This window comes from Scylla paramamosain, chromosome 35, assembly GCF_035594125.1.
Source record: "Scylla paramamosain isolate STU-SP2022 chromosome 35, ASM3559412v1, whole genome shotgun sequence".
Taxonomy (NCBI): domain Eukaryota; kingdom Metazoa; phylum Arthropoda; class Malacostraca; order Decapoda; family Portunidae; genus Scylla; species Scylla paramamosain.
In genome coordinates, this window is record NC_087185.1 from 10,824,730 (window position 1) to 10,850,033 (window position 25,304).

The window sequence follows — 25,304 nt, forward strand, 5'->3', positions numbered from 1 at the left end:
CTATGTTTGGGAAACGAAAGGACATTACGGGAAACGTGTATTAGGACCGTTTTTAAGTTCCTTAAGAACCAAAACGTTAAAACCCACAAATAACACTCTTTATAAAGAAAAAAGTAAATAAATTAAAAAATAGCTTTTTTTTATATTGATTTTCATAGGTACCAAGATGCCAAAATTCTGCCAAAATTCAGGGAATTTATGTGGAATAAAAGACTATTATCATGAAAAGTTAATTATAGCTCTTTTTCGGATTTTTATGTACCAAACTCTAAAATGCATGCCACCTATATAAGGAAGTTAAACGACTTTACCAGAAACCTGTTTTTCAGTGTTTTTCAGCATGTTAGGCATTAAAACGTTAAATAATATGGAAATTTTTCCGGAGTTATGTACGAAACCCGGAAGTGCATGCAAAGCCACCTATATGGGGAAATTACACGGTTTTAGAAGAAACGTGTCTTTGGGTGTTTTCAGCAATTTCAACAATATTACTGAAAACGTGTCTTTTCAGTTTTAGCGTAGAAGGCTAAAACGGATGAATAATATTACAAAAAAGTTGAGTGTTTTTTGAGCTTGTTACCTACAAAAAAAAAAAGAATGCAAAGCAGTCTATATTGGGAAACAAAAGGATATTAAAAGAAAATTGTATAATGAATGTTTTAATAGTTTTCAAGAACCATAAGGCAAAGCACGCAAAAACTCGTATATATGGAGAAGTTTCTTAGATACCGAAATGCTGAAACACATGAATAACACTCTTAATTGAGAAACAGAACAATATTAGAAAATGAGTGTATTTTGAGTGTTTTATTCACATTCTTAGTGATCCAACCCCAAATTACATGCAAAACTGTGGAAAAAAAAAATATACTAGAAAAGTGTCTTCTTAGTGTTTTTCAGCGTGTTAGGCAATAAAGCACTAAAAATCAGGGCAATCACATTACATGGGAATATAACCAACTTTTACCAAGAACTTGCCTTTAAGTTTTTTTGAGCTCCTTACATACCAAAACGCTAAAACCCATGCAAAACACCATTTATGGAAAAACAGAATAACATTATCAAAAACATGTATTTTGAGTGTTTTTGAGCTTGTTACCAATAAAAAACGCTTAAATACATGCAAAGAACCCTATGTTTGGGAATAAAAGGACATTACGAGGAATGTGTATTATGAGTGTTTATAAGTTCCTTAAGTACCAAAAAGCTAATACCCACAAATAACACTCTTTATAGACAAAAAAAAATTAATAAATAAGAAAATAGCATTTTTTTTTATTGATCTTCATAGGTACCGAGATGCCAAAATTCTGGCAAAATTCAGGAAAATTACGTGAAAAAAGAATATTATGGAAAAGGTTAATTTTAGTTTTTTTTTTTTTTCGGACTGTTATAGACTATGTACCCAACCCTAAAGTGTATGTAAAGCCACCTATATGGGGGAATTAAACGACTTTACAAGAAACCTGTCTTTTGAGTGTTTTTCAGCATGTTAGGCACCAAAACGATAAATAACATGGAAGTCACTCTATATGGGAATCGAAAACAAAATTACTGAAAACGTGTCTTTTTCTGTGTTTTACGTAGAAAAACGCTAAAACGGATGGAAACCAACCAATATGAAGAAATAGAATAACATTACCAAAAAGGTATATTTTGAGTGTTTTTGATCATGTTACCTATAAAAACGCTTAAATACATGCAAAGAACCTTATCTTTAGGAAACAAAAGGGCATTACGAGAAACGAGTATTATGAGTGTTTTTACGTTCCTTAAGTACCAAAAAGCTTAAACCCAGAAATAACACTCTTTATAGAGAAAAAAAATAAATAAATAAAAAAAATAGCCTTTTTTTTTGTTATTGAGGAAATTAAACGACTTTACCTGAAACCTGTCTTTTGCCTGTTTTTCAGTATGTTAGGCATCAAAACAATAAATAATATGGAAGTCACTCTGTATGGGAATCCAAAACAAAATTACTGAAAACGTGTCTTTTCAGTGTTTTATGTAGAAAAACGCTAAAACGAATGCAAATCAATCAATATCAGGAAATAGAATAATATTACCAAAAAAGGTATTTTTTGTGTTTTTGAGCGAAAATGGATGCAAATCTCTCTATATTGGTAAACAAAAGAACATTACGAGAAACGTTTATAATGAGTGTTTTATAGTTTCACAAGAAGCACAAGGCAAAACAAGCAAAAACTCGTAGATATGGAGATGTTTCTTAAATACCAAAATGCTGAAATTCATGAATAACACTCTTAATTGAGAAATAGAACAACCTTACCATATCGTGTATTTTGAATGTTTTTCACATTCTTAGTTACCAAAACCCGAAATTACATGCGAAACTAGCTTTATGTGGGAAATAAATGATATTACCAGAAAAAAGGTGTCTTTTGAGTGTTTTTGAGCGTGTTAGGCAATAAAGCACAAAAAAGCAGGGCAATGACATTTAATGGGAATAAAACCAACATTTACCGAGAACTTGTCTTTAATTGTTTTTAGCTCCTTACATACCAAAACGCTAAAATTGCATGTAAAACACCCTTTATGGATAAACAAAATAACATTACGAAAAACATGAATTTTCAGTGTTTTTGATCTGTTACGTATAAAAACGCTTAAATACATGCAAAGAACCCTATGTTTGGGAAACGAAAGGACATTACGAGAAACATGTATTATGAGTGTTTTCAAGTTCCATAAGAACGAAAGAGTTAACACCCACAAATAACACTCTTTATAGAGAAAATAAATAAATAAATAAAAACTAGGATTTTTTTTTTTGTTATCTTCATAGGTACCGAGATGCCAAAATTCTGGCAAAATTCAGGGAAATTATGTGAAAAAATAATATTATGAAAAAAGTTAATTTTAGCTTTTTTTTTTCGGACTGTTATGTACCAAACCCTAAAGTGTATGCAAAGCCACCTACATGAGGAAATTAAACGACTTTACCAGATACCTGTCTTTTGAGTGTTTTTCAGCAAGTTAGGCACCAAAACGATAAACAATATGGAAATCACTCTATATGGGAATCCAAAACAAAATTAATGAAAACATGTCTTTTAGTGTTTTACTTAGAAAAGCATTAAAACGGATGCAAACCAACCAATATGAAGAAATAGAATAATATTGCTAAAAAGTTATATTTTGAGTGTTTTTGAGCTTGTTACCTATAGAAAACCCGAAAATAGTTACAAAGCACTCTATATTGGGAAAGAAAAGGACTTTACGAGAAACGTGTATTTTATAGTTTCGTTTTATATATAGTGTTTTATAGTTTCACAAGAACCACAAGGCAAAACACGCAAAAACTCGTGTATATGGAGATGTTTCTTATATACCAAAATGCTGAAATTCTTGAATAACACACTTAATTCAGAAATAGAACAACCTTACCAAATGGGTGTATTTTGAATCTTTTTAATATTCTTACTTACCAAAACCCCAAATTGCATGCGAAATTAGCTTTATGTGTGAATAAAAAATATTACTAGAAAAGTGTCTTTTGAGTTTTTTTGAGCGTGTTAGGCAATAAAGCACTAAAAAGCAGGGCAATCACATTACATGGGAATAAAACCAACTTTTACCAATAACTTGCCTTTAAGTGTTTATAAGCTCCTTACACACAAAAACGCTAAAAAGCACACAAAACAAGTATTTTGAGTCTTTTGTAAGATTTTTACGTAAAAAATCGCCTAAATGAATCGGAAATACCCTATATAGGAAAAATTAAGACATTACGAGAAACGTGTATTATGAGTGTTTTTGATTTTCTTTGTATCAAAAGGGTAAAACGCATGAAAAACACTCTATATGGAGAAACAGAATAATACTGCCAAAAAAAAAAAAAAAACGTGCATTTTGAGTGTTATGACATTGTTAGTTACCAAAAAGCCAAAATTCATGCAAAGACCCATACAGAAATATATGAAACGACTTTAAAAACATATGAAAATACCATATATATATAGAGAGAAATAGAATACATTAACCAAAAACGTGTATTTTGTGTTTTTTTTTTTTTTGAGCTCATTATGTACAAAATCGAATCTCATCAAACAAATCACCATGCATATGGAAATAAAAAGGACATTACGAGAAACGTTTGTTGTTGTTTTTTTTTTATTACTTTCTTAAGTACCAAATCAGTACTTCAATAGTGCTCTGAAGAAAAAGAACAAACTTACCAAAAACGGGTATTTTTTTTACACTGATAATTACCAAAACGCCAACATGCATGTAAAGCAACCTATATGAAGAAACGAAACGAAATCACTAGAAACTTGTCTTTTGTTATTTTTTGAGCGTGTTAGGCACCAAATCAGTAAGAAGCAACGAAATCACCCTATAGAGGAATACAAAACAACTTTGCTAAAACGTGTCTTTAGAGTGTTTTTTAGGTTCTTACGAACTAAAATGTCAAAATACATGCAAACACCCTGTTAGGTACCAAAGCACCAAAAATAGCCTATATGAGGAAACGAAAGAACATGACAGAAAACGTGCATAATGAGTTTTTTTTTTGGGGGGGGGGCTTCTCAGGTACGAAAACGCAAAAATGGAAAAAGAAAAAACATTACCAAAATCATGTAATTTGAATGTTTTTCACATTGTCAGGTAGCAAAACACCATAATGCTTGCTCGCTATACGAGAAAATTCAACAACAATGTAAGAAATGTGTTTTTATGTGTTTTTCAGCGTGTTAGGCACGAAAACGCTAAATAGCATGGAAAGCACCTTATATAGAAATGCAAAATAATAAGCATGTCTTTTAAGTGTTTTAAACTTTTTACGTTCCAAAACGCTAAAACACGTGCAACAAACACGAATAATCTTACCAAATAGAAAAAAAAAAAACCAAAAACGTGTATTTTGAGTCTTTTTGAGTCTGTTACGTACATCATCTTAAAAATGCATGTAAAGCACCCTGTATGAGGAAACGATAGGACATTACGAGAAACGTGCATTATAAGTGTTTTGAGTCTCTTAGGTGCCAAACACTAAACCGCCTGAATGAAAATAAAATATATTCTATATCTCTTAATAGAGAAACAGAACATCACCAAAAACGTGTTTTTGAGTGTTTTTTTATTCCTTTTTATGTACCAAAAAGTCAAAATACATACGAAGCATCCTATATGGGGAAATGGAAAGACATTTGGAGAAACAAGTTTTATTTGTGTTTTTGAGCTTCCTAAGTAAGCTTCCTAAGTACCAAAACGCTAAAAAGGATGAATAGCACCCTATATAGAGAAAAAGAACATTACCTAAAATCTTTATTTAGAGCGTTTTTCACATTATGTAGCAAAACATCATAATGCATGCAGATCCCTATATGAAGAAGCAAAACGATATTACAGGAAACGTGTCTTTTGAGTGTTTACTTGAGTGTTAGGAATCAAAATGTTGAAAAGCATTGAAAGCACCCTATTTGGCAATATAAAATAACATTACCAAGAAAGTATCTTTAGAGTGTTTTTCACCTTCTTACATCCGAAATCGCTGAAAAGCATGCAAAACAACCTTTACGGAGAAACAAATTAACATTACCAAAAACTTGAATTTAGATTTTTTTGTGCTTGTTAAGTATAAAAGTGCCAAATTACACGCAAAACATCCTACATGGAGAAAAGAAAAGACATTACGAGAAAAATGTATTATGAGAGATTTTGAGCTTTTTAGGTACCCAGACTCAAAAACACATGATTAGAACTTTATATGGAAAAATAACTCTACCGAAAACTTTTACTTAAACTTTTTTTTCATATTGTTAAGTACCAAAAGACAAAATGCATTGGAAGCCCCCTTTATCGGGAAACGAAACGACATTATCATCAACGTGTCTTTTGAGTGTTTTTCAACGTGTTAGACATCAAAACGCTGAAAAGCATGGAAAGCGCTCCATAAAGGAATACAAAATAACATTACTAAAAACGTGTTTTAAAGGTTCTTATGTACATAAACGCTAAAACTCAAGCAAAACACCCTTTATAGAGAAGCGAAATAAATATTTCGTTGATAAATTACATTCAGGACAGTTAGGGAATATTCCTTACAGAAGAATAAGATCGCAGAAGAATGATCCTAAATGGATAACTGAGGTTAAAACATTACATAGGGCGAAAGAGAAGTATATATGAGATTAAAGACAGGGGAAGTGGTTTTAAGGCCATAATATAATGAATTAGAAAAGTCAGGAGTTTAACAAGGAAAGCTAAAAATAATTATGAATTAAAGGTAGCCAGCCAAGCGATGATGGACCCCAAGGGATTTTATCAGGCATATAAGACGAAGAATAGAGAAACAATAGTTCCTTATAGACAGCAGAATGGGACCTGCTTAGTTGTTGAGAGGAGATTAGTAAAATTGTGAACGAGTAATTTTTAACTATCTTTGCCCAGGAAAACTTGCAAGATTTGCCGAATAGTGACAAGATATTTAGAGTAGAAGAAAATGAGAAGCTGACAGATATTACCATAACTAAAGAGATAGTGGAACAGGAGATAGATAAGCTGAAAAGTTCAAGTCCTCAGGACCAGATGAAATATATTCCACAGTATTTAAGGAATGGAAAAAGGTTATAGGTAAATTGTTAGTTTCTGTCCTTAGGAAATCACTTTAGTCATGTGAGGTATCGGTAATGTGGAGGAGAAAGAAAGGAGAAAAAAAAATTAACGTCTAATTATAGACCTGTCAGCTTAACTTCTGTTGAATGTAAAATAATGGAGTCAATAATAGCGAAGAACATTTAAGAGCATTTAGACAAACATAACTTGATAAATCAGTTACAGCATGGCTTCACGAAGGGGGAGTCTTACCTGACAATCTTGGTAAGTTTATACAGTAAGGTTTACCAGGCGGAAGATAATGGTGATAGTTATGGCATCCTATATCAGGTCTTTAGTAAAGCGTTTGACAAGGTACCCCACCAGAGGCTACTAAGAAAGGTTAGGGCGCACGAGAGAGATGAGGTGTTTAGATTGGATAAGGTCATGGCTAAACAGCAGGCGACAGTGTTGTAATAAACGGCTCTAAATCCGAGTGGGGTCAAGTAATTATTGGGGTGACAAAGGGATTATTAGTATTAGGGCTGATGTTGTTTGTATTATATGTCAATGACCTGGATAGTGGAATCAGTAGTGTTGTTAGTAAATTTGCGTATGACACGAGAATGTGTAGATTAATAAGGTCATAATCGCATACCATCGCCTTGCAGGCAGATTTGGATAGGATGAACGAATGGACAGACAGATGGCAAATGCAGTTTAATATCAACAAATGCAAAGCACTTAGCTTAAGTAAAAGAAACCCACACAGTAGTTACACAATGAACAACCAAGTTCTGGTAGGTTCAGGGTAAGAAAAAGATTTGAGATTTAAAGTTAGCTCTGAACTCCGTCTAAGAAAGCAATGCAAAGAGGCCAGAAACAAAGCAAATAGTGTATTATGATTCATTTTCAGGAATGCTAAAAGTAGAACACCCGAAGTAATATTAAAGTTACATTTGGCGCTAGTCAGACTTCATCTAGACTACGCTGTCCAGTTCTGGTCACCACATCACAGGAAGGATAAAGGTCTATTAGAATCAGTACAAAGGAAAATGACTAAAAGGATACAGGGGATGAGGAGTATTCCTTACGAAACGATATTCAAGCTGTTAAATTTACATTCTTTAAAGAGACGTAGGTTAAGAGTGGACCTAATAGAAGTCTTTTAGTGGTATATGGGTTATAATAAAGGGAACATAAGGAAAATTCTTAGAATCTGTAAATATGATAGAACAAGAAAAACGGGTTCAAGCCTGAAAACTTGATGTTCAAAAAGGAGACAGGAAGGAATTGGTTCTCAAATAGAGTAGTAGATGATTGGAACGGACGTATTAATCAAGTTGTTAGTGCTGAGGCATTTGGGAACTGTAAGAAAAAATTACACATTTATGGATGGGGATGATAGGTGGAAATAGGTAGGCATATTTCATACAAGTACTGCCACGTGTAGTCCTGATTCCTTTTTCCAGATTTACTTATTTCTTATGTTCTTATTACCAAAATCGTGTATTTTCAGTATTTTTTCAGCTATTACGTGAAAAAAAAAAATGCCAAAATGAATGCAAAGCACCCTATATGGGGAAAAAAAAGGGACATGACGAAAAACGTGCATTATGAGAGTTTTTGAGATTCTTAGATACCAAAACGCTAAAACTCTTGAATAACACTCTTAATTGAGAAACAGAACAACCTTACCAAATGCGTGTATTATGAGTGTTTTTCACATTCTTGGTTACCAAAACCCAAAATTTCATGCGAAAATAGCTTTATATGGGGAAAAAAAATGACATTACCAGAAAAGTGTCTTTTGAGTGTTTTTGATCGTATTAGGCAATAAAGCACTAAAAAAAAAGGACAATCACATTACATATGAATAAAACCAACTTTTACCAAGAAATTGCCTTTAAGTGTTTTTGAGCTCCTTACATACCAAAACGCTAAAACGCATGTGAAACATCCTTTATGGAGAAACAGAAAAACATTACCAAAAACATGTATTTTGAGTGTTTTTGATCATGTTAACTATAAAAACGCTTAAATGCATGCAAAGAACCCTATGGTTGGGAAACGAAAGGACATTAAGAGAAACGTGTATTATGAGTGTTTTTAAGTTCCTTAAGTACCAAAAAGCTAAAACCCACAAATAACACAAATAACACAGAAACCAAAAAAAAAAAGTAAAATAAAGAAAAAAATACCAATTTTTTTTTCTTTTTTATCTTCATTGGTACCGAGATGCCAAAATTCTGTTAAAATTCAGTAAAATTATGTGGAAAAAAAGAACATTATCGAAAAAGATAATTTTAGCTTTTTTTTTCGGACTGTTATGTACCAAACCCTAAAGTGCATGCAAAGCCATCTATATGACGAAATTAAACGACTTTCCAAGAAAACTGTCTTTTGAGTGTTTTTCAGCATTTTAGGCACCAAAACGATAAATAATATGGAAGTCTCTCTATATGGACATGTAAAAGAAAATTACTGAAAACATGTCTTTTCAGTGTTTTACGTAGAAAAACGCTAAAACCAATGCAAACCAAACAATATCAAGAAATAGATAAACATTACCAAAAAAGGTATATTTTGAGTGTTTTTGAGCTTGTTACCTACAAAAATCACAAAAATGGATGCTAAGCACTCTATATTGGGCAACAAAAGGATATTACGAGAAACGTGTATAATGAGTGTTTTATAGTTTCACAAGAACCGTAAGGCAAAAAATGCAAAAAACTCGTGTGCATGGAGAAGTTTCTTAGATACCAAAGTGCTGAAACTCATGAATACCACACTTAATTGAGAAACAGAACAACCTTACTATATGCGTGTTTTTTGAGAGTTTTTCACATTCTATACCAAAACCCAAAATTGCACGCGAAACTAACTTTATTTAGGGAAAAAAAATGACATTACCAGAAAAGTGTCTTTTGAGTGTTTTTGAGCGTGTTAGGCAATAAAGCACTAAAAAGCAGGACAATCACATTACATGGGAATAAAACCAACTTTTACCAAGAACTTGACTTTAAGTGTTTTTGATCTCTTTACATACCAAAACACTAAAACGCATGCAAAACACCCTTTATGGAGAAAGAGAATAACATTACAAAAAACATATATTTTGAGTGTTTTTGATCATGTTATCTATAAAAACGCTTAAATACCTGCAAAGAACCTTATATTTGGGAAAGGAAAGGACATTACGAGAAACGTGTATTATGAGTGTTTTTACGTTCCTTAAGTACCAAAAAGCTAAAACCCACAAATAGCACTCTTTATTTAGAAAAAAAATAAATAAATAAATAAAAAATATAGGATTTTTTTTTTTTGTTATTCATATTCATAGGTACCGAGATGCCAAAATTCTGGCAAAATTCAGGGCAATTATGTGATAAAAGAACATTATCCAAAAAGTTAATTTTAGCTTTTTTTTTCGGTCTGTTATGTATTAAACCCTAAAGTGCATGCAAAGCCACCTACATGGGAAAATTAAACGACTTTACCAGAAACCTGTCTTTTGAGTGTTTTTCAGCATGTTAAGCAACAAAACGATAAATATAATGGAAATCATTCAATACGGGAATACAAAACAAAATTACTGAAAACGTGTCTTTTCAGTGTTTTGCGTAGAAAAACGCTAAAACGGATGCAAACGAACCAATATGAAGAAATAGAATAACATTACCAAAAATATGTATTTTGAGTTTTTTTGATCATGTTACTTATAAAAACGCTTAAATACATGCAAAGAACCCTATGTTTAGGAATGGAAAGGAAATTACGAAAAACGTGTATTATGAGTGTTTTTAAGTTCCTTAAGTACCAAAAAGTTAAAACCCAAAAATAACACTCTTTATAGAGGAAAAATAAATAAATAAAAAATAGGATATTTTTTTTTATTAATTTTCATAGGTACGAAGGTGCTAAAATTCTGGCAAAATTCAGGGAAATTATGTGAAAAAAGAACATCATGAAAAAAGTTAATTTTAGCTTTTTTTCGGACTGTTATGTACCAAAACCTTTAAGTGCATTCAAAGCCACCTATATGGGGAAATTAAACGACTTTACCAGAAACCTGTCTTTTGAGTGTTTTTCAGCATGTTAGGCACCAAAACGATAAAATAATATGGAAGTATCTCTATATGGGAATCCAAAACAAAATTACTGAAAACATGATTTTTTTCAGTGTTTTACGTAGAAAAACGCTAAAACGGATGCAAACCAACCAATATGAAGAAATAGAATAACATTACCAAAAAGGTATATGTTGAGTGTTTTTGAGCTTGTTACCTACAAAAAACGCGAAAATGGATGGAAAGCACTCTATATTGGGAAAGAAAAGGACATTACGAGAAACGTGTATAATGAGTGTTTAGTAGTTTCACAAGAACCACAAGGCAAAACACGCAAAAACTCGTGTATATGGAGAAGTTTCTTAGATACCAAAATGCTGAAACTCATGAATAACACTCTTCATTAAGAAACGGAACAACATTACGAAATGCGTGTATTTTGAGTGCTTTTCATATTCTTAGTTACCAAAACCCCAAATTGCATGCGAAACTAGCTTTATGTGGGAAAAAAATGACATTAGCAAAAAAGTGTCTTTTGAGTGTTTTTGATCGTGATAGATAATACTCGTAAAGCACTAAAAAGCTGGGCAATCACATTACATGGGAATAAAACCAACTTTTACCGAGAACTTGCCTTTAAGTGTTTCAAAGCTCCTCACATACCAAAACGCTAAAACGCATACAAAACGCCGTTTATTGAGAAACAGAAAAACATTACCAAAAACGTGTGCTTTGAGTGTTTTCTAGCTTGTTATATTTAAAATTTTCAAAATATATGTAAAGGACCCTATTTCGGGTAACGAAACGACATTCCCGAAACGTTTTTTATTACTTTTAAGCATAGTAGGCACCTAACGCTAGAAAAAAATATATATATGGAAAATACTCTATATAGGAAAAGAAAACTTCATGAAAAAATTTTTTTTTGTGTTTTGAGCTTATTACGTACCGAAACTCTAAAATGCGTCGAAACCACCCATTATTAAAGAAACAGAAGAACGTTAGCAAAAATGTGTATTTTGATTATTTTCTTGAGCCTATTAGGTAATAAAACGCCAAAATTCATGCAAAATACCTTATATAGGGAAACGAAACGATATTAACAATATTCCCAAGTCAGGTACCAAAACGAGAAAATGCATACAAAGAACCCTAAATGAAGAAACAGAACAACATTACCAATATCTTGTGTTATGAATATTTTGGAGCTTGTTAGGTACTAACACGAGAAAGTGCAAGCAAAGTACCCTATATGGGAAAAAAATAAATAATTTTTTTTTCTTTTTCATATGTACAAACACGTTAAAACACATACAAAATAACGTGTAATGCAGAAACAGGACAACATTGCCAAAAACGTGTATTTTGAGCGTTTTTGAGCTTCATAAGTACAAAAATGACAAAATACATGCAAAGAACCCTCGTTGCAGTAACGGAACGATATTACCAGAAAATTAACCAGAAAAATTAGTTTCTTGCGTACCAAAACACTCAAACGCGTGGAAAATAACTTTTTATGGAGAAACAACATTTGTATTGAATGTTTTTCAGCTTTTTTAGATCGCAAAACACCAAAATGCATGCATATTACCCGATATTAGGAAACGAAACGATATTAACAGAGAAGTGCATTATGAGATTTTGTCCAAAACTCAAAAATATATGAATAACACTCTATATAAAGAAACAGAACAATGTTACGAAAAACGTGTATTACAATTTTTTTTTTAGCAATGTTAGATAATAAAACTCCAAAATGCATACAAACCACCCTATCGAAGAAACAGAACATTACCAAACACGTGTATTATGAGTGTTTTTCCCTGTTAGGTACTAAAACGCCAAAATGCATACAAAGTAGCCAATATGAAGAAACAGAACAAATTTATTAGAAAAAAAACTATAATGAGTGTTTTTGTGCTTGTTAGGTACCAAAACGTTTAAGTGCATGCAAAGCACGCTGTATGGGAAAAATAAAGAATATTCTTTTGAATGTTTTTTCTTTTTTTTTCCTTACGTACTAAAACGTTAAAATGCATGCAAAACGCCATTCATGGGCAAGTAGAACAACATTACGAACTTGTGTGTTTTAAGCGTTTTCCATCTTGTTAGGTACAAAGACGACAAAATGCATGCAAAATATCCCATTTAGGGTAATAAAACGATTTTACCAGAAACGTGTCATTTGGGTGTTTTTTTTTTTTTTGCATCATGATAAGAATGGAAAACACTATACATGGGAAAATAAAACATTATCAAAAACGTGTCTTTTGCGTGTTTTTGAGCGTATTACGTACCAAATCGCTAAAACGCTCCAAAACAATCTTTATGGAGGAACAGAACATTACCAAAAACGGGTGTTTTGAGTGTTTTTGAGCTTGAAAGGTACCAAAACGCCAAAATGCATGCAAATTACCCGATATTTTGAAATAAAACGATATTAACAGAAAAGTATATAAAGAGTGTTTTTTTGAGCTTGTTATTTACCAAAACGATAATGTGCATGCAAAGCACTCTATTTGAGAAAAGCAAACAACATTGCAAAAAAAAAATTGTCTTTTAACAACGCGATCAAAACACCTCTTATTGAGAAACCTAATAACATTACTGAAAACGTGTGTGTTTAATACTTTCCAGCTGGTTAGATACTAGAACGACATTAAGAGAAAACGTGCCATTTGAATGTTTTTGAGCATATTAAGCACCAAAACTCTAAAACACATGAAAAATACTTTACATGGGAAGACAAAATAACATTATCATCGTGTGTATTTTGAGGGTTTATCTTATGTACCAAAACGCTAAAACGCGCGAATATTTGTATATATGGAGAAACAGAATAACATTACCAAAAACCTACTGTAAGTGTTTTTCTTTGTGTTTAGGTACTAAAACTCCAAAATGCATACAAAGCACTCATACAGAATGCTTTATATGCATTTTGGATACAAAAACGTGCGTTATGTGTTTTTTTTTTTAAGCTCGTAACATACCAAAAAGTTCAAACATGCGAAACACTCTTTATGGAGAAACAGAGCAACGTTGCCAAAAACGTGTTTTTTTTTTTTTTTCCAGCATGCTGGGTACCAAAATAATAAAACACATGCAAAGCATCCTATTTGAGTTAACGAAACGGCATTCCCAGAGATGTGTCATTTCTGTGTTTTTTTTTTAGCATATTAGCCACAAAAAAACCTATAAAAACATTGAAAACACTCTACATGGGAAAATAAAACATTATCAAAAACACGTCTTTTGAGTGTTTTTGAGCTTCTTCCGTACCAAAAGTCTAAAAACAGTGTAACACTGTTTATAGAGAAACAGAACAACATTACCAAAAATTGTGTTTCTTCATTGTTTTTGAGCTTGTAAGGTAACAAAACACCAAAGTCCATGATAAGCACCCGATATGGGGAAACGAAACGATATTAACAGAAACGTGTATTATAATTATTTTATAACTTCTTCTGTACCAAAACGCTAAAAACACGTGAATATCACTATATTGAGAAACAGAACAGCATCATCAAAAACTTGTATTATGAGTGCTTTTCTCAATGTTAGGTACCAAAATGCTTAAATGCATATAAAGCACCCTATAAGAAGAAACAGAATAATATTACAAAAACCTGTATTATAAGTGTTTTTACCAAAACGCTAAAGTGCATGCAAACTCCCAATAAGGCAAAAACAAATAACAATAACAAAAACGTGTCTTTTCAACGTTTTTCAGCTTCTTAGTACCAAAACGCGGAAACGCATACAAAACGTTGTTCATGGAGAAACAAATACATAACCGAGAATTTGTCTTTTCATTGTTTTCCAACTTGTTGGGTACCAAAACGTGAAAATGCATGCAAAGTACCCTATTTGGGTAGCGAATCGACATCACCAGAAACGTGTAATTTGTGTGATTTGAGCATATTAGGCACGAAAACGCTAGAAAGCAGAGGGAAACAAAGCAACATTATCAACAACGTGTCTTTTAAGAAATCTTAAGCTTCTTACGTACCAAAACGCTAAAACATATGTAAAACACCCTTTAAGGTGAAACAAAACTATATTAAGAAAAACGTGTTTTGAGTGTTTTTGAGCTATTTAGGTAACAAACCCCAAAATGCATCCAAAGTGTCCGTTACTGGGAAAGGAAACGATATTAACAGAAACGTGTGTTATAAGTGTTTTTCAACATTATTGATACCAAAACACTAAATTACATGAATCGCTCTCTATAAGGAAAAATAGAACAACATTACCAAAAACGTGTATTATGAGTGTTTTTGCCATGTTACGTACTAAAACGTCAAATGCAGACAAGCACCCTATATGACAAAAAAAAAAAAAAAGATTACTAAAATGGTGTATTATGAGTGTTATTAAGATTGTTAGGTACCAAAACGCCAAAATGCACGGAAATTACCCTATAATATGTGAATAGCAAACAACAATACCAAAAGTATCTTTTCAGTAGTTCCAGCTTATTATGTAGCAACCCTCCAAAATATATACAAATCACCCTATCCGGGGTTAAAATACGACATTCCCAGAAACATGTCAAAAGGGTGTTTTTTGAGGATATTAGACACCAAACGGTAAAAAGGAAGAAAAACATTCACTATAAAATATCAAAACTGTATTTTTTTTTAAGCTTCTTACGTACCAAAACGCTAAAACACATGTTAAATACCCTTTAGAGAGAAAATGAACAACATTACCAAAAACGTATGATTTATGTGTTTTCCAGATTGTTAGGTTTAGGTATTAAAACGCCAAAATTAATGATTTGATATGTCTAAAGGAAACAATATTAACAGAAACGTGTATTATGAGCGTTTTTTTTTTTTACTTCTTATGTACCAAAACGCTAAAACACATGAATAGGAATCTATATGGAGAAACAAAACAACATTATAACTATGTTAAGTGCCAAAACGCCAAAATGCATACAAAACACCCTACATAGAAAAATCAGAACAATATCTAAAACGTGTATTAAAAGTGTTTTGAGCTTGTTATTTACCAAAACGCTAAAAGTGCATACAAAAAATCCTTCATGGAGAAAGAAAAAATATGCAAAAAAAAGACCATATTGAGTGTTGTTGAGCTTCTTAGCTATCAAAACTGCAAAATGAATGAAATCACCATTTTAGTAACCGAACGAGATTACCAAAAACAACTCTTTTTGAGTGTTTTTGAAAATCTTATGTACAAAAACGCTCTATATTGGAAAAGCAAACAATATAACCAAAAACATGTATTTTTAGTGTTTTTTAGCTTCTTCCTTTATAGAGAAACAGAAAAACATTCTATAAAACGTGTTTATTGAGTGTTTTTGAGCTTCTTATCTACCAAAACTGCAAAATGCATGCAAAGCACGGAGCGACATTACCAGAAAGATATTTTTTGAGTGTTTTTGAGCTTCTTATGTACCAAAACGCTAAACCGCGTGGAAAACACGTTTTATGGGGATACATTACAAAAAAAAAAAGTGTGATTTGAGCGTTTTCCAGCTTGTTAGAAACCAAAACGTGAAATTCGAAGGAAATATCACGGTATTGGATAATAAAAGATATTTAAAGAGTATTATCAGTATTTTCAGCTTCTTAGGTAAAAAAAAAAAAAACCCTAAAAAAACGTCAATAACACACTATATCTAGAAACAGAACAACATTACCAAAAACGTCTTTTATATGTTTTTGAGCTTCTTAGGTGCTAAATCACCAAAGTGCATGCAAAGCACCCTGTATGTAAAAAAAAAAAATATATATATATATATATATATATATATATATATATATATATATATATATATATATATATATATATATATATATATATATATATATATATATATATATATATATATATATATATATATATATATATATATATATATATATATATATATATATATATATATATATATATATATTAAAAAAAATGTGTCGAGTGTTTTTCAGCTTACGTACTAAAACGGTCAAACGCATGGAAAACTGTTTGTGGAGAAAAAAATACCAATAATGTTGTAGCGTTAGGGCAATCCACAGGCGAGCAATGTGTTGCAACATTTATTGTAGCGTTCCAACCTGTGGGTCCAGGATAAATCAGCCCGATACCAAATCATGGTAAAATCATATGAGCGTAGAAACACTAAAAATACAAAAATAATCACTACATAACATGATCAGACCTTGAATAGTTCCCATGTACCTCATAGTATAATAAGTACAGAAATCACAAAAATATCTCTGCAGTTCACAATATGATAAACCTCCCAAACAATGGATAAATACCCTGTGTGACTCACATCATTATAAAGCTCAGAAAATCCTCATACATATCACTGTAAATCATAGCATGACAAAAATCACACAAATACACAATAACCATAACACTCACAACATTGCCAGCGTCAGTTGTGTTGAAAATACTATGGCGTGGAATCCCCAACAGCCGGATACGTCACTGGTGCTTTGATAATTGATAGGTAATCCACTGACGTCTCACTTTCATAACCCTACAAACCACAGACATGTCAATATCTCATTCCCTGATCATATGATTAGTATAATTTAATAAACACAATCATAGGCACTAATAACCCATGATTGATAACAAGTGGTACAGAAATAATGTTGAGCACATGAAGCAAATTGTAACTACTATGAAGATAACCCTGAACAATAATCATGTAAAGGTTATAACACTTACAGTCTATAGAACAGGAGGGGCGACCTTATTCCCGAGTCCTACGAGGGAGACCCGTAGCTAGCAAACCGTCTCCACTTGTCTCACTCTCCTGTCTGTCAGTGTCTATATCAGGCCGCGCGGGCCTCCACAACAACCGTGTGCCACTCCGCATAAACTATACTCTTTAACAAATCCATTGTAGTCTACTTATACAGTATTTTTATCACATCAAATAACAAATACACAATTTACGGACAAATACATACATAGTTGGTGTAAACTCGTTCAGCATACAATAAGAAGTATATTAAGAGAAATAAAACAAATAATATTGGAACCATACCACTGACGGGTAGCACGAACGTAAAATAAACTTAACTTAACATGCGCATAATCATGTTACACTCCCCACCCCAAGAAAAAGAATTAAAATTATTGTTCTTCGATCGGAAGTATCAACACAAGTTTGTGGACAGATCTGTTAACCTTTATATCTTGATGACCCTTATACATGCTATTTCCGCTTTGTAACTTGTATCTAATTTGTACATCTCTAACCTTACCATCAGAACTCGGTAAAACTTGACACACTTCAGCAAGTTTCCAATGCCCTTTCAAATTATTACTATCCTGCACCAAAACAATATCTCCCACTCGGAGATTTCTTTTCTCACAATGCCATTTTTGTTGTACAATTAATGTTGAAAAATAATGCATCATCCATTTCTTCCAGAAGGATTTTACAATTGCATTGATGAACCTTTGGCGAGTCCTTGTGTTTGTACTGCTGTCAAATACACCTTCTGGTGTGTGTACACTTGCACGCCCTAGTATTAGATCATTTGGACAAAGATAAGATCCCTTAGTACAGTCTGAACCATTTTTCATACCTATTGGTCTCTCGTTCAACATATTTGCAATCTCAAACATTGCTGATTGTAATTCACCAAATGTCAATGTACTGTCACCTATTACTCTGGTCATAACTCTCTTCACCAATTTTACCATAGCTTCTGAGCACCCATTCTCCCATGGAGCATCAGCAGATTTTGTAAATTTCCACTCCATACCGCCTTCTCGGCTAAATTGTGATAATTTTTCCTGGTCTTGAGTCAAGAAACAAACTTCTTTACTTGCCAATTTGAGTTGTGAACCATGGTCGGAATACATTGAGTGAGGGAAGCCTCTGATGGCTGTAAACCTACGAAGAGTAGTGATGAGACTGTCAGTATCATACCCTTCTACTAAGTCAACATATGATGCTCTTGTGCTGAGACAATTTACTACAACACCATACACCTTTTTTTTACATCTTCCTTTGACTGTATCCTTAATCATTAATGGGCCAAATAGATCAAGAGCAGAATGGTAAAAGAGAGGTGAAGGTTTCAACCTTTCTTCTGGTACTGGTCCCATGCTTTGTCCAATCACTTGTTTTTCTAAACGTCTGCATGTCACGCAGCGAGATTTAACTGATTTGATTAACTTTCTAGCTTGAGGAATCCAAAATTTAGCCTGTAGTTTACATAGAGTAGATTCAATCCCTCCATGGTCTTTATCATGAATATCCTTAATGCACACCTCTGTGAGTCTATGTTTAGTGGGAAGTAGAATGAAAGCTTCATTATTGTAATTATTCTTCAGCCATGCAGCAATTCTTGATCCTACATATATTATTCCATCCTTACAAAATGGACCTAACCGCTTGAACCTTTTTTCCCAGTTGTCTGTTAAAGAAATCTGGGCTCTTTTGATCCATAATATTTCTGCTTGTTTAAGTTGATCTACTGTTGGTGATGCCAGGATTCCCTTGAAAGAACGCGCATGAAGGGCATTCAAAACTCTTGCAGTGACTCCTATAATTTTGCGGTATGAATTAAATCTGTCTATGTCAAACATATTGCAGTCATTAATATGCCAGTTGTTTACTTCAGCTGTGTTAATGATGGACTTTATCTCTGGTGTTGGAGAGATTGACTTCATGGGCCATTGAGAAAATGGTAATTCTAAGAAAGTGGGTCCACACTGCCAGCATGACGTTGGACCCATATCAACAAATTTACTTGAACGGGTCATTAGGTCAGCTATGTTTACTTCAGTCGAGATCCAGTGCCATTCATTACTCAAGGAGCTTTCTTTTATTTCTACAATTCTATTTGCAACATAAGTTCCGGCCTTAATATTGTGTTTTGTTATTTGTGAAAGCACAATCTCAGAGTCAGTAAAGTGGTGAACATGATCAAATCTGATGTTAGTTTCGTTCATTATTGTATTGCGGAGGCGAACACTAAGAACTGCACTGGACAACTCCAGTCTGGGAATAGTCTGTGTCTTAATTGGTGCGAGTCTGCTTTTGGCTGCAAGTAGCTTTGATTGATACTTATCTTTCCCAACACGCCAACGTGCATAAGCACACGCAGAATATGCTAGGGTGCTCGCATCATTAAACAGTATCAGGGTTGGTTCAACTAATTCAGCATTACAAATGCATCTAGGCAATTTAATAGTTCCCAATTCATGCATATCATGACAGAATTTGTACCATTTCCCTATAAATTCCTCAGGTAAAGGATCATCCCAGTCTAATTTCCGTCCATTCTCATCAATGTACTCAATGATTTGTCTCATCAACAGTTTACCACGTAAAGTCACTGGTGTAACAAACCCCATGGGATCAAATATTGTTGATATGTAACTAAGAGCCTTTCTTTTAGTTAGTGGATTTTGTGGTTCATCGGAATTACTCTTAACTTCAACACTGCAAGTCTGTTTACACGTACTTTTCATTTTCATCTTGAAACTTATTTCATCTTCTACAGGGTTCCATACTAATCCCAGAACCTTTTCTCCTGGTATACCTGACAAGTCCACATCATTTCCAACTTGGGTCTTCCCACTTATGATCCACTCCTTCATGTGAAAGTTTCCACGGTTCAGAATAAGCTCAACATCCTTTATGATCTGACTAGCCTTCTCTGTATCATTCATGCTATGTATGATATCATCCATGTAACTATCTTGCACAATTACGTTGGCTGCTTCAGGGAATTCCTCCTTGCATTTCTCAGCTGTTTGTCTCATAGCAAGTATAGCAATAGCCGGACTACAAATGTCTCCAAAGGGAACTGCTGTGAGGGCATAGTGGTCTGGGGCCCGATCCTCAAAGTCTCGCCAAAGAAACCTGTGTACGTGACTGTCAAATTCAGATAACCTGATGCTATTAAACATCTTGGCTATATCTCCAACAAATGCTATGGAACCTTCTCTGAATCTAAGTAAAAGACCAAAAAGACTGTTCATTACATTGGGACCCTTAGCCCAATAATTATTCAGCACATGACCATTATATGAGGCAGAAGCATTAAATACAATGCGAGTAGGGGTGGAAGCTGAACTTTGTTTCAACACCTCATGATGAGACAAATAGTGCACTGGACCTTTGTACCAATTTAACTCCTCCCTATTTAGTTTTCTAGCAACACCTCTCTTTAACATGTCATCAATTTGTACCTTGTAATTTTCTGTTGACCTACTGCCCAACTTCTTCAGTCGCTTTTCCGTACCTTTAAGTTTCATTAGTGCTACCCCAAAATTATTCGGCAAATGATGTGGATCTTTAATCCAAGGGTAATGTACAGTCCAGGTCTTCTCTTTCTCCTGATATTCAAGTCCACTGAGAATCAATTTCATTTCTTCTTCTTCCTTTACAGTTATGTGCGTCTCTCTATTGCAGTCTTTACAGTTAATGCAATTGGTACATTTGGGTCTACAATTTGTGCCTAGGTGATCCATTGCAAACAAATTATCTATATCCTCCTTAAAAGTTCTACAGATCTCCCCTTGAATTTCAAAAGTGTTAGATGTTAAGGACATGTGGTTTACTTGAGCCACATAGTGCTCTGTATATTCATTTTTGAGTTCTGGGTGCGATCCTCTGACACAATAGCCGAAGGGACCTTTCATGAGTTGCAATTTCCCTACAGTTTTAACAGTTGTAGGAATGATGTCACAACTGTCAGCACCAATCAAAAGATCAACTCTCCCATGAGGACGGAAAATATGCATTGACTGAGAAACTCCTAACTGAGAAAGAATTATGTCCATAGGGACTGGATTAACTTCTGAAGTGATTTCATCCATTCCTACACATTGTATTAAATATTGTTTACCTGTCTCATCTACAAGAGGCATTTTATACATTTTAGTGAATACAGTATCACTTACATTTCCAACTGTTGTCATAGTGATGTTATATGGTGTGCCACATAATCCTAAGTCCCGTGCTTTGCGATGAGTCACCAAGCTACTTGTACTGCCGGGATCAAAAAGAGTTACTAATGAGTCATCTTTACAGTTAACTTGACCAATCATCAGCAAAGTACAACCATCTGACTTGTTGGTGTGAATATTAATATCATTTTGATAAAGCAAATAGTGAAGTCTCGGATGATGTGGCTTACCACAAACATTACCATTTCCTAACTTCATGTAGCAACTGCGTTTTTCCTGACAATCCTTAGAACTGTGTCCCATTGCCAAACAGTGAAAACAAACATGGTTCTTCCGTAAAACCTCCATCTTGTTTGAGGGTTCCAAATTATGAAATGTGTTACAGCGACTGATAGTGTGCGAATCAGAATTGTGATACCAACAAAAGTTGGGGTTTCCGTAGTTTTGTCTATGACGTCCAACCTGTGAACCCCCACTAGATAGTGTTTGAGTGAACTTCTGCATTATACTTTCCATGTTAGCCTGATGTTCTGCTTGTTGAAGTTGCAACTTTTGCAATGTTCTCATAATTTGACTGTCATCCTCTTTTACCTCTACACTATGAACAGTAGCCTTGGAATTATGTGACCTCTTACGAACATCTTTGTCTATATAATCAAGGACATTCTTTTCTTCCTTCAAATACTTTAACAACTCAGGAAAAGCATTTACTTTATTTGACAGATTTTGGTAGATCTTAGTCCACTCTCTTTTTTGTTGGGGTGGAAGTATTTTCTCAATTAAGCTTATCACAATTACAGTGGACATCTGTACTTCTAAATTATTTTTACTCATGTCAGTCCAGCACTTTTCTATGACTTCCACGGTTTCTACAAATTTACCAGTATTGCCTTCAGCAATTGGCTTTAATTCTTGCAGTTGGTTGATAACAGTATCTGTCAATCTAACTGGATCAGCATACCTTTGGTCAAGACGACGGAACATTTCCTTGTAATCATCATCTACTCCATGTACTACACTTAGCGCTTCACCTGATAAGCACTGTTTTAAGGCAAAGGCATTTTCCCCATAATTGACAGTCATTATTTTATCATAGTTGCTGCGAAATGTCTGGTATTGGCGTATGTCACCTTCAAATTTAGGAGGTTCTATTGGCTTCACCTTAACCTTAGTTGCACTATCTGTTAAGGCTGTCTCCTTTTCCTTTTTACATAGCTGTAATAAAGTCTCACAAGCACCTGTCTTCAACAATTCTGCCTGAACTATATACTGTTCTTCATTCTTAAGTTTTCCATTAAAGTCCTCCTCCTCTTGATCACTCTCACATAATGCGTCCATCACATCCTCGTGTCGTCTCTCGAGTTCCCGAAAAGCGTCCTTTACTTCCTCATAATAATCCTCAATAATGCTAGATGGCTTACCCTGCTTCACTTGCTCAGAGAGTAGGTTACACTTCCTAGTTAGCTTTCCACGGGCTGTCCCTCGTAGTCTCCGTCGGCGCTCAAGGTCCTCCGTCTTGGGCATGGTTGTGGTTGTTGTTGGAATGTAGCGTTAGGGCAATCCACAGGCGAGCAATGTGTTGCAACATTTATTGTAGCGTTCCAACCTGTGGGTCCAGGATAAATCAGCCCGATACCAAATCATGGTAAAATCATATGAGCGTAGAAACACTAAAAATACAAAAATAATCACTACATAACATGATCAGACCTTGAATAGTTCCCATGTACCTCATAGTATAATAAGTACAGAAATCACAAAAATATCTCTGCAGTTCACAATATGATAAACCTCCCAAACAATGGATAAATACCCTGTGTGACTCACATCATTATAAAGCTCAGAAAATCCTCATACATATCACTGTAAATCATAGCATGACAAAAATCACACAAATACACAATAACCATAACACTCACAACATTGCCAGCGTCAGTTGTGTTGAAAATACTATGGCGTGGAATCCCCAACAGCCGGATACGTCACTGGTGCTTTGATAATTGATAGGTAATCCACTGACGTCTCACTTTCATAACCCTACAAACCACAGACATGTCAATATCTCATTCCCTGATCATATGATTAGTATAATTTAATAAACACAATCATAGGCACTAATAACCCATGATTGATAACAAGTGGTACAGAAATAATGTTGAGCACATGAAGCAAATTGTAACTACTATGAAGATAACCCTGAACAATAATCATGTAAAGGTTATAACACTTACAGTCTATAGAACAGGAGGGGCGACCTTATTCCCGAGTCCTACGAGGGAGACCCGTAGCTAGCAAACCGTCTCCACTTGTCTCACTCTCCTGTCTGTCAGTGTCTATATCAGGCCGCGCGGGCCTCCACAACAACCGTGTGCCACTCCGCATAAACTATACTCTTTAACAAATCCATTGTAGTCTACTTATACAGTATTTTTATCACATCAAATAACAAATACACAATTTACGGACAAATACATACATAGTTGGTGTAAACTCGTTCAGCATACAATAAGAAGTATATTAAGAGAAATAAAACAAATAATATTGGAACCATACCACTGACGGGTAGCACGAACGTAAAATAAACTTAACTTAACATGCGCATAATCATGTTACAAATGTGTATTTTGAGTTATCAGCGTAATAAGTAGTAAAACGCGAAAATGCATGCAGAGCGCCTATATGAAGTAACGAAACGACATTTCCAAAAACGTGTCATTTAGTTTTTTTTTTTTTTAGGGTATTAGGCACCAAAACTCTAAAAAAAAAAGAAAAACATGGAAAATATCCTATGTAGGAAAATGAAACAACTTCAACAAAATCGTGTCCTTTGTGTGCTTTTGAGCTTCTTACGTAACAAAACGATAACTAAACTAAACAAAAACTTGTGTTTGAGTGTTTTTGAGCTTGTTAGATAACTAATCGCCAAAATGCATGCAAAGTTTCAGATATGAGGAAAAGAAAAGATATTAATGCTGTTTATCAGCTTCTTATATAACGAAACGCTAAAACACGTAAATAGCATCCTAAATGAAGAAACAGAACATCATTACGAAAATCGTGTATTATGGGTGTTTTTCCCCATGTTAGGGTCCAAAACGCCAAAATACATATAAAGCACCCTATGTGAACAAACAGAACGACATGATCACAAACATGTGTTATGAATATTTTTGAGTTTGTTAGTTATCAAAACGCCAAAGTACATGCAAAGCACTCTATAGAAGAAGAAAAAAAAATATTACCAAAAACATATCTTTTGAGTGTTTTCAGCTTCGTACGTACCGAAACTCTAAAAGGGATTGAAAACGCACTTTACTGAGAAAGAGAACATTAAAAAAAAACGTGTTTTTTTAAGTGTTTTTAAGTTAGGTACCAAAACGACAGAATGCATGTAGAATACCTTGTCTAGAGTAACTAAAAGATAGTACCTGCAACGTGCCATTTGGAAATTTTCGAGCAAATTAGGCAACAAAAAGCTAAAAACCATGGAAATAGCTCTATATGAGAAAAGAAAATAACATTGTCAAAAACGTTTCTTTTTAGTGTTTTTGAGAGTACAAAACACTAAAATGTGAGCAAAGAAACATTTATGGGAAACTTTAGCAAAAAATTCTTATCTCAGTCTTTTAACTTGTTAGGATCCCATATTGCCCCATAAACCCATATTGCATGCAAAGGACCCTATTTGAGGAAACGAAACGATATTAACAGAAACGTGTATTATGAGTGTTTTAATTTTTTTTTATGTACCAAAAC

The 25,304-nt window shown here is 33.7% G+C and overlaps 1 protein-coding gene across 3 annotated transcripts; it reads right to left on the bottom strand.

The window, feature by feature from the left end:
- Window positions 1-16,683: 16,683 nt before the first annotated feature.
- On the bottom strand, window positions 16,684-24,165 carry LOC135090655 (uncharacterized). 3 transcript variants are annotated; one of them, XM_063987609.1, is made up of 3 exons: window positions 23,780-24,165; window positions 23,468-23,585; window positions 16,684-23,154 (listed from the first exon to the last, which is right to left on the bottom strand). In XM_063987609.1, the coding sequence occupies exon 3, from the start codon at window positions 23,070-23,072 to the stop codon at window positions 17,751-17,753; it is 5,322 nt and encodes a 1,773-aa protein (XP_063843679.1). In that variant the 5' UTR covers window positions 23,073-23,154; window positions 23,468-23,585; window positions 23,780-24,165; the 3' UTR covers window positions 16,684-17,750. The 3 variants fall into 3 exon arrangements, 1 of the variants encoding a protein (XP_063843679.1); XR_010262071.1 differs by having other exon boundaries at window positions 16,684-17,145; window positions 22,970-24,165; XR_010262070.1 differs by having other exon boundaries at window positions 16,684-17,145; window positions 17,340-24,165.
- Window positions 24,166-25,304: the final 1,139 nt, after the last annotated feature.

Bases quoted from the DNA above. Each gene is read 5' to 3' on its own strand.
- LOC135090655 (XM_063987609.1), bottom strand. From the start codon at position 23,072: ATGCCCAAGACGGAGGACCTTGAGCGCCGACGGAGACTACGAGGGACA.